Source organism: Lepidochelys olivacea (genome assembly GCF_965140295.1).
Source record: "Lepidochelys olivacea isolate rLepOli2 genome assembly, chromosome: 8".
Lineage (NCBI taxonomy): Eukaryota > Metazoa > Chordata > Testudines > Cheloniidae > Lepidochelys > Lepidochelys olivacea.
The window spans coordinates 107620366-107634931 of record NC_140418.1 but is presented as its reverse complement, the minus strand read 5'-3'; the positions used below and the strand labels follow the sequence as shown (position 1 = coordinate 107634931).

General features: G+C 60.6%; 1 protein-coding gene across 8 annotated transcripts in view; it reads left to right on the top strand.

Moving 5' to 3' along the window:
* The window catches only part of PTPRF (protein tyrosine phosphatase receptor type F), a 622833-nt gene extending 608902 nt beyond the window's left edge, over positions 1–13931 (top strand). For all 8 annotated transcript variants that reach the window (XM_084635810.1, XM_084635808.1, XM_084635807.1 and 5 more), the window contains 8 exons: positions 780–934; positions 2086–2371; positions 5818–5996; positions 8305–8431; positions 9132–9257; positions 10383–10537; positions 11045–11180; positions 12354–13931. In XM_084635810.1, the coding sequence (XP_084491936.1) occupies positions 780–934; positions 2086–2371; positions 5818–5996; positions 8305–8431; positions 9132–9257; positions 10383–10537; positions 11045–11180; positions 12354–12422 (1233 nt within the window). In that variant the 3' untranslated portion in view covers positions 12423–13931. The remainder of the gene's footprint in view (positions 1–779; positions 935–2085; positions 2372–5817; positions 5997–8304; positions 8432–9131; positions 9258–10382; positions 10538–11044; positions 11181–12353) is intronic.
* Positions 13932–14566: the final 635 nt, after the last annotated feature.

Genomic DNA, 14566 nt, shown 5'->3' with positions numbered 1-14566 from the left:
GCAGGACCATGGGGTGTGCTAGCCCTGAGCTTCTCTCCACCTGGCAGAGCGTGAAGCTGGAGCTGCCCGCCCCGCCAACTGCTCTTCTCCAGCCTGCTGCATTCCTTAGCCATGCCAGTGGAAACCCCCGAAGAGGCAGGCTTTGCAGCCGGCTGAGTCTGGCTCTGCAGGGCCCTGCACCCAGCAGGTGGAGGGTCCCCATGCAGAGGCTGACAGCACTGCTACACAGGGGGCTCACTCACTCCCCCAGGCAGGAGGCTGTGGGGGGTTACTCTCCAGGAGATGGCCACCTTTGGCTGCCCAGCTGGCTCCCCAGGGAACTGCGTGTGTGCCTGGTCCATCGCAGGCCAGATTACCCCACTTGCGAGGCTCCAGCTCCCACTGTCGCCATGCTTAACCAACCACACATCAGTGGAGCGATTAGAGCAGGGAAAGTCCTGCCTTCTCGTTCCTTTGTGTCTCAGTTTACCCACCTGGGGTATGGACACTGGCCCATCCTTGTGCGGTGCCGAGAGCTGTTCACCTTCTCTTCAGTCTGATCCAGATCCCTACAGCGCACACGGCCCTTTCCCCAGATCAGCTGTCTGTGCTCAGGGGCCTCCATCCCCTGGGCTCAGGGGCATGGCGGGGGTCACTGTGCTGGGGGGGCATTTGGCCCTTTGGCGTTTGTGCGGGTGTTGATCGCCTACAGTGACACGCAGCGCATTGTTCCATGGCTGAGTCCCCGCAGAGACCAGCTCGTTCCCAGCCCCGGCATGTCTCTTTGGGTTTCTTGGCAGAATGGCTCCAGCGAGAAACGAGAGTTACGCCAGTTCCAATTCATGGCGTGGCCGGATCATGGGGTGCCGGAGTACCCCACCCCCATCCTCGCCTTCCTGCGCCGGGTGAAAGCCTGTAACCCCCCTGACGCTGGGCCCATGGTTGTCCATTGCAGGTAAGAGTCATTGCGGGAGGAGCTGCTGTGTTCTAAAGGTTGCAGGGGGTGCGTGTTTTAGCTGCGAGATCCTTGAGCTGCTGTAATAAAACCGGTTTGGCTTTTTCCTGCTTAATGGTAACATGCTTTCGCTGCAGACTGGGCTGTGGTGATGGGATGCATCCCCTGGAACCCCAGGGCCAGTGTCTTCGCTACGGGTGGAGTTTGCATTGTGGCTCCACGGTCAAATGAATCAGCTTTGCAGTTCTGATCAGAGGTGCAGAAGCCACAATTCTCCATGAGAAACAGCAAACGCAGTTTAGAATTGCAGCATGCCCAGAGCTGCCCAGCCAGGGGGATTCCACACACCGATGCGCATGCCCCCACACAGAGCACTTATTGTAGCTCTCCACGAGGGGTGAGAAGGACTGTATTTGCTGGAACTTAGTCCACTAAGAATCCGCATCTTATCTGGCCTGAGATTTATCTCCCCCACCAGAGTGGGGACGATCAGCGAGGGGGGAGCTGTGTTACTCCCAAACCACTCCATCACCACTGCACTTGCAGATGCCTTGGAGACAGGATTTAAAGCTCTTCCTTCGTGCCCAGTTTCAGAGTTAAAACCCATACACGCCACATAAAACCCAGTTACGGATCTGACTGGACAATAGCAAGGAAGTGCCCTGGCTCCGTATCTCTGCCTTGCGTTCCTGTGTCAGGGCCCATGGCTGCTGCCTGTCAGGCTGAGCCCAGCAGAGATCACCCCTGGCTAACGCCCTCCCGCATGCGTGACATAGAGAGCGGCGAGACATAGAGATTGGTCTGGGTTTCGATTTCCCAAAGCGCCAGCCAGGTGTGTTCTGAGCCCAGGTGCAGAATATTAAATACAAAAGTGCACAACCCCCTTCTCTGCCCTGGTCGGGCTCTCATTGTGCAGAGGGAGAAGTGTAGACACAAATGAGGGAAGGGGCTTGCCCAGGGCCATGCAGTGACTTGGGTCATGGCTGGGATTAGAATCCAGGTCTCCTGACTCCCCTGCCTGGCGTTTAAACCCTCGTGGTGTCTCTGCTGGCTGCTCCCTGGAGGGAAAGGGTGCCCAGGGAGCAGGGCTGAGGTGGGAGAGCTCTCTGGCAGGGTAGTGCTAACTCCTGCACTGTGCGGTGCTCCTGCAGCGCTGGCGTGGGCAGGACGGGCTGCTTCATTGTCATCGATGCCATGCTGGAGAGGATGAAGCATGAGAAGACGGTCGACATCTATGGCCACGTGACGTGCATGAGATCTCAGCGTAACTACATGGTGCAGACCGAGGACCAATACATCTTCATCCACGAGGCCTTGCTGGAGGCAGCCACCTGCGGCAACACCGAGGTACCCGCACGCAACCTCTTTGCTCACCTCCAGAAGCTGAGCCAGGTGCCCCTGGGCGAGAGCGTCACTGCAATGGAGCTGGAATTCAAGGTAAGCGAGCAAGCATCCATGCCCCCCCCCGAAATCCCCTGGCTTGGGCCCTGTTGGTGCCAGGCTGTCCGTCTGTCCCGCACCCCCGAGAGCAGCCAGCAGCTAGCTCTGGGCATGGAGGGAGGGAATCTGATTGTGCTGGGTATAATGGTTCTTTTGTTCATTTCCAAACCAGGTAGAAGCTGTTAAAATCCATTTGAATTGTGGTGTTTGGGGCTGCCCACACGTCCTCCCTGGCTTGGCAGGGAGGGTCTAGAAGGCAGATGCGAGAGTCTCAGCAGCACATTCTGCTCTTGGTTCACAGTGCGGCTGGAGCTGCATCTGAAACCAGATGGAGATTGTGTGTTCAGGATAATTGGTGTGACTGTGAACAACTTGTCTGGAAACAGCTCCAGTGTAACTATCTGAGATGTTTATAGTCCCGCCTTCGTGCTGCTGAGCTCGGTTATCATTTAACCTCCAGTTAGGGCGTCAGGCCGTGGTGACAGCAGCATCCGAAAGAACACAGGAGTAGGGTTTTTAAAAACAGCCCATCTGCTGCTGAGTATGTGTGTGTGTGTGTGACAGCCTAGCACAGATATTTACTACAGCCGTGGTGATGGAAACCAGCTCTGATAAGTGCCCATGTACTCCTATGATGGGCATTAGTCCAGCAGACGCATGCAGGGGAATACAGCTCATGCAGGGAAGCAGCAGACCATGCAGGCTGTGAAACGAGCTGCTGGAGTTCTGCTTCGCCCTGGGAATCTCCTCCAAGTGCAGACAGGGCTGGAGAGGCCAGACATTGACTTCTGTGAACACAGGGAAAGGCAAAGCAGCTTCATCCTGCGGTCACCAAAGCAACTGACGACGCCTTGGGCATTAGCTCAGTCTCCACTGAGCCAATAAGCAGGGGTTTCTGTCCAACTAAGTCCATCCGTTCAGGGCTTAGGCATGTGGGGAGGAAAAGAGGGGGTATTTGCACATCTGCCAGGTCTCACATGTTTAGAAGGAGATTCCCTCGCTCCGGATTGTGAAGTGAGGCTCTTTAGAAAACCTCTCCCTTCTGGGAGGATTCTGTATCTGAGAGAGATTTTAACCCTCCATCCCTGTTCACGGGTGCGTCTACACTGGCACGGGGGTGACTCCCTGCCCCAGGGGATGTACTTGCACTGCTATGGAGCTAGGGCATTAAAACGACAGTGTAGCCGTGGGGGGGAGAGCTGCGGGAGGGGCTAGCTGCCCTGAGGACTGCCTAGGGTCTCAGGCGGGCTAGTCTGCCCGAGGCTTTGTTGGTTTCGTGCGCTGACTGATGCAGCTCTTCCAGCTGGGGGTCACACCTCCGCTCACAGTGTAGACAACCAGTGCTGCGGCCAGATGCCCCGTATTTGTGCACAGTGAGCCCTGCCGAAGAGAGCACTCAGGGACCCACACAAACTGGTTTCTGAACAGAGGAGCTCTTCTAAGAAAGGTGGCCCAAAATCGGACTCCCTTTGGAAGGAAGCCTTAGGGCAGCACCAGGAGAGAGCTGCCTGCTAAGGGTGGTCTCGTCGACACCCTTCCTGTGTCCATGTGGGTGCAAGAAAGGGTTCATCAGCATGGGTGGGGGGACTGTGTTACTCCCAGGTCCCCCTTGCTAGCCCCTGCACCATTAGTTACCGGGGCCAGAGAGAGAGTGGTTTGTGGTCCTTGCCTGTAAACCCAGGTACCGCACTGACCACAGCCACTGCTGGGTGTGAAGGCAGCCCCAAGACGTGACCTGAAAATGTCACCGATTTTACATTCCATCGTCATGCTCCCAGGGTGTGAACGTGAGAACAGGGAGGGGGTGAGTGGGCGGAGGACAGGCAAGGCCATTAACCACCAAGGAAGATCCCTCCTCCCCCAGTGCAAGGAACAGTGCACCCACGTCAGGTATTGTGGGTGCAGAGTAACAGCTCCGCTGGGCTCTCGTCTGCAGCCGCCTTGGGCTGAGTACAAGGCAAAGCCCCGAGCTCGAGGGAAGCAGGCGCTGTGGAGGCGGGGTGCTTGGCAGTCTGCACAGAGCAGCTAGCGCGGTCCGGAGGAGCATTCTCTGCAGCCAGCGTTTCACATGGCTCAGCAATAGCCTCTGGTGCTCCAATGGGCTGGAGCTGGGCATTAGACACGGGGAACGAGTAGGGCCAGCTTAGCCCATGCTGCAGGGCAGCACTCGGTTCTTGAACGGAAACGTTCCCTGTCTCCAGGGAGGGCAGCCAGCCCCAGGGATCCCCCTCTCGGGGGACAGCATCTGAGGGCAGGACCGGCCACGGGCTGGGAATTGGGAGGGGTTGCTTTTTAGAACCAATGTCCCAGTTCCCGGTGCCAGGGCACAGGCAGCGAAAGCCTTTAGATGGCAGCTATGTGCCACCCCCCGGCCCAGCTGCTCTGCGTGTGTGGGACTGTGTTCAACGTTTGCATTAATGGTCTGGAGGATGGTGTGGATTGCACCCTCAGCAAGTTCGCGGATGACACTAAGCTGGGAGGAGTGGTAGATACGCTGGAGGGTAGGGATAGGATACAGAGGGACCTAGACAAATCAGAGGATTGGGCCAAAAGAAATCTGATGAGGTTGAACAAGGACAAGTGCAGGGTCCTGCACTTAGGACAGAAGAATCCCATGCACCGCTACAGGCTGGGGACCGACTGGCTAAGCAGCAGTTCTGCAGAAAAGGACCTGGGGATTACAGTGGATAAGAAGCTGGATATGAGTCAGCAGTGTGCCCTCATTGCCAAGAAGGCCAACGGCATATTGGGCTGCATTAGCAGGAGCATTGCCAGCAGATCGAGGGAAGTGATTACTTCCCTCTGTTCTGCACTGGTGAGGCCACATCTGGAGTATTGAGTCCAGTTTTGGGCCCCACACTACAAGGATGTGAACAAATTGGAAAGAGTCCAGCAGAGGGCAACGAAAATGATTAGGGGGCTGGGGCACATGACTTATGAGGAGAGGCTGAGGGAACTGGGGCTATTTAGTCCTCAGAAGAGAAGAGTGAGGGGGGATTTGATAGCAGCCTTCAACTACCTAAAGGGGGTTCCAAAGAGGATGGAGCTCGGCTGTTCTCAGTGGTAGCAGATGACAGAACAAGGAGCAATGGTCTCACGTTGCAGTGGGAGAGGTTTAGGTTGGGTATTAGGAAATACTATTTCACTAGGAGGGTGGGGAAGCACTGGAATGGGTTACCTAGGGAGGTGGTGGAATCTCCTTCCTTAGAGGTTTTTAAGGCCCGGCTTGACAAAGCCCTGGCTGGGATGATTTAATTGGGGATTGGTCCTGCTTTGAGCAGGGGGTGGCACTAGATGACCTCCTGAGGTCCCTTCCAACCCTGATGTTCTAGGATTCTCTCCATCCCCCACCCCCTGGCTGCTCTGTACATGGAGCTGCTCATGCAGGCGTGACTAAACCCCCAGGCTCCTGCATACTCCTGACCCTCCTCCTCTCCTTCCAGCTCTTGGCCAATTCCAAAGCACATACCTCGCGGTTCATCAGTGCCAACCTTCCATGCAACAAATTTAAGAACCGCCTGGTGAACATCATGCCGTACGAGCTGACCAGAGTCTGCCTGCAGCCCATCCGTGGGGTCGAGGGCTCCGATTACATCAACGCCAGCTTCATAGATGGCTACAGGTAAGAGTCACCAGGACGCATGGGCCCATCCCCTCCTGCCTAGGAGCAGCTGGGACTGCCCATTGTGGGCGATGGGCTCTCCTGTCTGCCAGACGTTGCCTCCTGGTGCTGGATGGGAATGGAGTGGGTTGGATTTGAGTCTGATCCTGTTTCTCTTCATTGCATCGGGATCCTGGCTGGGGTCAGGTACCGCATGACAAACAAGCGTTAGCCAGAGCGCCCCCCTTTCTAGCTCCCAACGTGTGCACTCTTTGCCCCGTGCTGACAGGCACTTCCTGGGGTAACTGTTCCCACCCTCTATAAAAGCTCAGCATGGGCCCCTCTGCTGAGAGCCCCTGCTCGGTATCTGGCCTCCCAGGAAGCCCAGTTTAAGCTCGGCAGTAGCCAGAGCAGCCTCTTCAAGAAGGGGCCGCTTGGCAGTCAGCAGCGGCCGGTCTGCCAGCGGAGCTGTGGGAGGACTCGGACGAAAGCTCGGGACAGGCAGGGCTGGAGCCAGGCACCAGTGAGAGCCTCGCAGCAGCCAGCTCTTGGGGACGCTCTGTACATAGCATGAGCAGGCAATCGGTGTCCTGTGTGACACGTTCCCGTGGTTCCATACAGCGTCTTCCCGGCTCCTGGGCACCGGTGAGGGCAAGGCAGGGCAGCGGCTGTGCCAGCTGCACCGAGCAGCAGCCTCACCCAGCCACCGGCCCAGGCACAAAACCTCCCCCAACCCTTTCCCTTGGCATTCAGCACAAACTAACGAGCCACTTACCCACCAGGAACTGGGCCAGCAGGTTCCTGCCTTGGGTCCCGGCTGCTCGACACCCGAGCCACGGACTGCAGGAGTGGGAATGAGTGAAACCCTGCCACGTAGGATGCCAGGGACCGGGGGGTCCCCCCAGCCCGGCCCAGACACTGCTCTCAGGGAATGGGCAGGCGGGGTCAGCGTGCTCCCAGCACTGCAGCCTCTTGGCTGGCTGCTGGCCCGAGAACAGCCTGGGCCCAGGGCAGTGAATACAGTCAGTCCTGGAGTGCTCTGAGGGAGAGGACAGGCCACTTAGAGCTGCATGGAGCCAGGTGGCAGTGGGCAGAGCTGGCCGCCTCCCTCTCTCATGCCCTGGAACCAGTGCAAACGCCAGCTGCAAACCAGGCCGCTTGTGGGGTGGGCGCCTGGGGAGGGCTCTGCCCCGGGCTGCCTTCCAGCGCCAGGCTCGGTGTGCGGTGCCCCGCCCCCCCCAGCGAGCGAGGCTGTTTGTTGCATGGAGGTACGAGTGCCAGGACAGCAGATGGCACCATTTCAGGGCCGACCTGTCGCCTCCCTGAAGGGCTCTGTTCTCTCCTGCCCATTCCTCGGAACGGAGCGATCATTCCGAGGTGGATCTAACAAGATCAAGAGGCCCCAGCTCCTGCAGGCATCGCGAAAGCTGCGTCTTTATTAGCTCCTCTGTTTCTTCCTGCCCCCTTACTCTCCATGTTTCTGGTGTCGTATAAACCCGCCAGAAGCAGCAGCCGAACGGTCACTGGTTTGTAGCCCCAGTGGAGAGATTAAATGGTAGAGAGATTTGATGATGGGAAGTGCCACAGGCCCCTATTCTGAGATCTCCAGTGCCCCTTAGTGGTGGAAACATGAACCGCTCCTTGTTACCAACGCCCAGGGCTCAGGAGTCTCCTCGGTCTTGCTGATTGCTGTGGATTTCCCCTGCACTCACTGAGCGCGGGGCACTGGGGTTATCCTGGCACAACAGCTCGCCCGTGTAATGCCACCAGAGAGCAGCGCCTGGGCCTGCCCCGCTGCTTCCCTTGTGGCGACGTCTGGGGTGATCAAGAGGCATCTCGGGGGCCAGTGCCCAGCTGCAGAGCTAGGAGGGCTGGATGCCAATGCTGTTGGTGGCAGAATCAGCAGCCGAGCCCAGGCGTGGCCGTGCGATGCCCCGGGGATGCTGGGGTAGGGCTTTGTGCAGCTGAGGAGCAGTGTGCTAAGGGTGGTTGTCGAGGGAACAACAGGTTCTTGGTGGCTCAGGGACTCCTCTCCCTCCCCAACCCCCAGAGAGTCCAGCACACAGAGCTGCATCCGGCTCCCTCCACCCCCCGTGGGCACTGCCCACGGGGACACCCTCCCACCGGCCCTCTTGCCCCCCACACTGGTCACTGATCCGGCTGCCAGTCCCTCCTCCCAGCTGCCGCAGAGCCCCGTGCCCAGCTCGGTGAATGCTCAGGGCCCAGCACTCTGCCCCATGCGGGACGGATGCCTGAGCCCCCCGGGTGGGTGTGGGCTGCCTGGGGACCCCTCGCCGGCTGTTCTGAGGGTGGCTTATTTGTGCTGCAGGCAGCAGAAAGCCTACATTGCTACGCAGGGGCCCCTGGCGGAGACCACGGAGGATTTCTGGCGCATGCTGTGGGAGCATAACTCCACCATCGTGGTGATGCTGACCAAGCTGCGCGAAATGGGCCGGGTACGTAAGGGCGGGGGGGTGAGGCTTGGGGGGCAGACCAGGGCTGCGGGGTGGGCCGGGGAAGGGGGGCCTGGGGAAGGCCCATGGAAGAGCCATGCTGCCAATGACCTGGGCCGTTTCCTGCTGCTGCTGGCTCTTTCCTTCCCCTGTCCCCTGAGCTGTTTCTGTGGGGCCTGTGCACACATCAGCAGAGTGTCCCAGCCTGGCTGGCTCCGCGCTAGGGTCCCGGAGGGCAAGGCTAGCCTGGGCCCAGCAGCTTGGGAGCAATCCGTTGGGTTGCTGACCGAGGGGTGGAGATACCCTATGGGGACATGGTTCTCTGTCCCCGGCTGCTGCTGCAACCCTACGTCAGCGAAGGCTCCCAGCCCTGGCTGGCCGCGGCTGCTTCAGGGCCAGGGCTGTCCCAGGTGGAGCCGGCTGGCCGAGGCTGCACGGGGGTGGCAGACAGCGGGTTAGCAATGGCATCCCGGGTACACGCCCCACTGCACAGGGTGATGGCCCAGCCCCTAGCCAGGCCAGCTGCCCTCACTGGTCTTGGGAGCTTGGCCCAATTCCAGGCCCCCATAACGGGCGGTGACCGGGGGGGACCCTGCCCTGGAGAGCGTCTGGTGCGGGGGATGGGGAGGGGCAGGGCTGGGGCTACGCAGACCCCCTGGGCGAGGACCCGGCTTTGCTGCTCACGCGTCTCCTCTTGTTGCAGGAAAAGTGCCACCAGTACTGGCCAGCGGAGCGCTCTGCCCGCTACCAGTACTTCGTGGTGGACCCCATGGCAGAGTACAGCATGCCCCAGTACATCCTCCGCGAGTTCAAGGTCACTGATGCCAGGGTGAGCGGGGCCGGCGGTGCTCTCGCGCGTGTCCCTCCCGTGGGAGCCACTCGTCGGGGCCGGGATCCCCTCGAGGGCCCAGCAGGCTGTCACTCCTGGAGCAGTCCTCGTCTCTCGGGGCAGGAGCCGACGGCCTGGCTGCGTGTCTGTGCTGGCCTAGCCCCATCCCAGCACCCCAGCCGTGACAGAGGCTGCCGGGCTCCTGGGCTGGGGCTGCACCTTCCTGAGTCAGGCATGGCCGGGCAGAGCCAGTGGAGACCTGCCGTGCCCCCTTCGCCCTGGTGTGCCCACTGGGCAGCGCTCGGTTACATTGGCGTCAGTCAGGCGCACCCAGTGCGAGAGGAGAGTCAGGCCCAGAGCAGGAGAGGGGAACGAAACCTGCCCAGGTCGCCTCTCCAGGTCTTCAGAGCCCAGTCCCCGGCCCAGGAACCCACCCCTGGGGCTCTGCGGAGCCCAGCCCCTGCGAGGCACAGCCAGTCCCCGGCCCAGGAGCCCACCCCTGGGGTTCTGCGGAGCCCGGCCCCTGCGAGGCACAGCCAGTCCCCGGCCCAGGAGCCCACCTCTGGGGCTCTGCAGAGCCCGGCCCCTGCGAGGCACAGCCAGTCCCCGGCCCAGGAACCCACCTCTGGGGCTCTGCAGAGCCCGGCCCCTGCGAGGCACAGCCAGTCCCCGGCCCAGGAGCCCACCTCTGGGGCTCTGCAGAGCCCGGCCCCTGCGAGGCACAGCCAGTCCCCGGCCCAGGAACCCACCTCTGGGGCTCTGCAGAGCCCGGCCCCTGCGAGGCACAGCCAGTCCCCGGCCCAGGAACCCACCCCTGGGGCTCTGCAGAGCCCGGCCCCTGCGAGGCACAGCCAGTCCCCGGCCCAGGAACCCACCCCTGGGGCTCTGCGGAGCCCAGCCCCTGCGAGGCACAGCCAGTCCCCGGCCCAGGAGCCCACCCCTGGGGTTCTGCGGAGCCCGGCCCCTGCGAGGCACAGCCAGTCCCCGGCCCAGGAGCCCACCCCTGGGGCTCTGCGGAGTCCGGCCCCTGTGAGACACAGCCAGTACCCGGCCCGGGAACCCACCCCTGGGGCTCTGTGGGCTGGCACGTGAGCAGGGCCTAGACAGATGCCTCCTTCCCTGCAGGATGGGCAATCACGGACCATCCGCCAGTTCCAGTTCACAGACTGGCCCGAGCAGGGAGTGCCGAAGACCGGTGAGGGCTTCATTGACTTCATAGGGCAGGTGCACAAAACCAAGGAGCAGTTTGGCCAGGACGGGCCCATCACGGTGCACTGCAGGTGAGCGCTGGCCGGGCAGGTGCCGGAGGATTCCTGGAGAGCAGAGCATTCCCCTGAGACGCTGTCCTCCACAGAGCCATGAGGGGTCCTGCTCAGCCGCGCTCCCTGGCGCCCTCCGTGGGGCAGAGCTGGGAACGGCAGGGGGAACTGCAGGCTGCCACACAGGCCACGGCGTGGAGCCTGGACCCCCAGCAGGCCCCATGGCTCTGCAGGCTCAGCACCTCCAGCAGATCCAGTATGCTGGGGAAGGCACACGGGGAGCTGCAGGGAGGCCGGGTGGTGCCCACAGGGCCGGGCAACAGGAAGCAGAGGCCCCCGAGAGTCTCTGCAAGCCCCTTCCCATCCAACATGTCCTGCACTGGGCAGAATGGGCCCCGGGGGCCCAGGTGGCTCAGTGACAGGGCAGGGCTGCGGGGGGGTGGGGCCCCAAAGCCGCCATCCTGGGGACCTGTGTCCCTGGGGCCGGGGATCTCTGCTGACAGTCCCTCTGCTCCTTGTGCTGCACAGTGCCGGGGTCGGGCGCACGGGAGTGTTCATCACACTCAGCATAGTCCTGGAGCGCATGCGCTATGAAGGGGTGGTTGACATGTTCCAGACGGTGAAGACCTTGCGAACGCAGCGACCAGCCATGGTGCAGACAGAGGTAGGTGTCCGCTGACTGAGGGCAGGAGCTCCCCCAGGATGGGAGCTGGCTCCCCTCCAGCCCTTGCTGGGGTGTGCCCGGAAAAGGGAGACAGCCAGGGGCCCGGCGCTGCCCTACGCCTGTTTGGAAGGGTCTCGTTTCAACAGAGCTGAATCTGGCAGCAGGTCCCAGTCTCTGGCCAGCCCTGGGCTCCAGGCTGGATCAGGAAGCCCCGTCTGCGCATAGGTCACAGCCCTGGTGGGAGGAGGGTTCTTGGGCCGGGCTGGGCTGGGGCGGGGGGTGGGAACTGGAATCCCGCTCTCTGCTCTATGCTGTGCCCCACACTCTACCCCCAACCTGCCCCCACCCAGAGCAGCCAGGCGGGTTTGCAGGCACAGGTGTGTCTGTCCAGCTCTGCAGGCCCCGGCCAGGCCACTGGTTAATGTCTGGCGTCTTGCTGCTTGGGCCTGGACAGGGAGGCAGCAGCCTCACTGGGGTTAGTTCTGAGCCACCGGCCTGTCGTGACCCTGGCTGTGCTTGGAGATCTCGCTCTGAGCTGGGAAGGGCCTGTCTGCGGCAGGAGGGCTGCCAGCTGCATGGAGAGCCCCTCTCCAGGACCAGGCCTGGCACTGCTCTAGGGACAACCAGAGCAGGGAACCAGCAGCAGGCCCCGACTGTGTCAAGCAGGGTGGCCAGGGCCCCGGGGGGCACTTTAACCTCTGACCCTTCAACCCACCCAGGGAGGGATGGCTCCCAGCCAGATCCTGCAGGACAGCCCAGCGCATGCCACTCTCCCTGGGGCTTGGGTGAAGTGCAGCCTCCATGCTAACATACCAGCCTGAGCTGGGCTGGGCAAAACTGCTTCGGGCAGCACCCCAGACCCCATCCAAGGGCCCCACCTGGCCCCCGCCTTGCAGGCTGTTCTTACTGCGCAGAGGGCGACGGGGCCAGAGAGACGCAGGGGCCAAGATGGCACAGGGCGTCTGGGGCAGAGCAGGTCTCCCGCGTCCCAGGGTAGTGCTCTAACCACTGGGCCGCCCTGCCTCCTAGAGCTTGCCCGTGTGCAGAGACCGGGGCTGGGGACGGCACCTTCTATTTGCTCGAGCTGTCCCGGTGGTGAGTCCCCTGTGCCGCGCAGCGCCCCGCCTTCCGCACAGGGCACCTCCCTTCACACGCTGCCCTCTCTCCTCGCAGGACCAGTACCAGCTGTGCTATCGAGCAGCGCTGGAGTATCTCGGCAGCTTTGACCACTATGCAACGTAACTAGTGCTTCCCCCGTCGCAGTGGGAATGTCTGGGAGCCGAGAGGGTCCTTCTGAGCCACAGCTGCCATTCTTCAGTCCTGTACAGATCCTGCTGCTGCCAAGGCAGCAGTCCTCTCACGACCAACCAAATCTGACCCCTGCATTCGGGAGCATCGCCCCCCGCTGAGCACGGGCGTCCGACTCCAACAGCATTTCCAGTGTCCCGTCCAATTTCTGCTCACTCGTCTCCCTCTCACCCCCCTTGCGCGACTGCATTTCACAGCCAGGCTTTAGGTGGATGGAACGGGATCTTTTTTTATCTGTAAAATAGTTACTCGTGTTTTTATAACCCTTTCTCTTTGTTTGCTAGTCTGACCATCTGGCTGGGCAGGGCTGGGTCCGTCAGGCCTTCTGGGGGTTCCTTTCCTTTGGCTTTTCTTTCTTCCCTTCTCCCGTGTTCGGATCCGCCCCTGCCTTTGGTGCTGCCCATTTTAGTGCAGCCCCCTTGGAGACCCCCAGCAGTAACTGGCTCACAGTTCCAGACCCTCTCCATTCCCCATAGGCTGCTTTTCATCCTCTGTAGACTAGAAAACTTCACCGAACTGGAGCTAAGCTACTGAGTCTTTTTGTATCTGTTTTCCCCTTATTTCCTGTGGGGGGGAAGGGACTTTGGGTCGCGGGAGAGACGACTCCAGCACAAGCTCGAAACTGGTCAGTCCTATTAAAGTGCGCATTAACCCGTTCAGTGCCCATGTGTGTTGGCCGATCCCAACCTGACGTGACTTGTCGGCACTGCTGCGGTTGTGAGAGACCCGACATCCCGGACTCCTGGCTGGGGGGTGTCTCACTGGGGAGGGGGCGGGGCCGCAGCAGAAGCCGGCCGCGCAACGCGTCTCGTGCTGCAGTTGTGCGTGTGCAGGGAACTCTCACCAATGAATGCATCGCCGCACTTCCCCAGGGAAGGAGCACAATTCTAGCCGCTCCCGCAAGGGGGCTGCATGGGCTATTTTTGGAAAATGGGGTACTTCAGGGAAGGGGCAGCGGGGGAGGGGGGACGTTTTCGGAGGTTGGGTGTATCTATAATTTCTGCTATCCTGCAAATGTTTAAAGTCACTAGAATATTGTACTTTCTGCTACTTCAGGACGTTCTAATGAACCAATGTGGCAAGTCTACTGGACTTAATTTAATGGTACTATATCTTACTACTCCTTATTCTGTCACGCTTGCACTAAAGATGGGGAGAGCCGCCCTCTCTCGAGTGCACAGAGTTCTCAATAAAGGTGGTGGAAGGGTAGCTAATTGTATTATCAAATGTATTCTGAATGCTAAGAATCTGAGCGATGGTGAAATCAGCAACCCAGGGTGGGGATCTTGGAGGACACGTTCATTTTTACCGTGTGGGTGCATAGTGCCGTAGGGGTCACTGGTGTATACAGTCTGTTTTCTATTTGTTAATAAAAAAACAAATCTACAGCATCATTGCATAATTCTTGATGTTAATAAATTTGAATAATCAGGTTTCATACAAGCTGGTCTTGCTGCCTTCTTTGTTCAGCAATAAACAGAAGCCAGGGGCCTTTCTGCAGCGGGCCCTTGTCAGCTCCCACCCTTACGGAGCAGGCAAGCTCCCCAGGCTGCAAGGGACCAGGGCCGGGGTGCTGCTTGCAGGGACGGAGCCCTCGGGGCCTCTCCCTTGCGGGATTCCCGGCAGCTGGCTGGGCCTACAGCGGAAGTCGTGGAGCCCAGCCTGGCTGAGAACAGATGAGCAGGGGAAAGGGGGCTGTGGCCTCTTCAGAATGACCCCTCCCCATCCTCTGCCATGGCCACGTGCAGCGCAGGGAGAAGGGGGCACAGGCCCTGCCAGAGGCTTGGCAGCTGAGCACCTGCATTGATCACGCTCTGACCCTGTCGCAGGGGGCAGACCTTGCCCGCTGCAGTCAGCAGAGAGGTGTGAAGAGCCGCTCTTGTCCCAGTGCCACAGCTCTCTGGGGCTGACACTGCTCAGCTTCCCCTCCTGGAGAAAGGAGACGCTCAACCCTGCTCGCTGGGCTCTGCGGGGCTGACGGACGGAAACAGACGCTCCTTCCAGGGGCGATGGGGAAAGGGAGCAGCTCTGCTAACCATGGAGGGGGAGCTCCCTCTCCTGGGCTTGGTGGGGCTCAG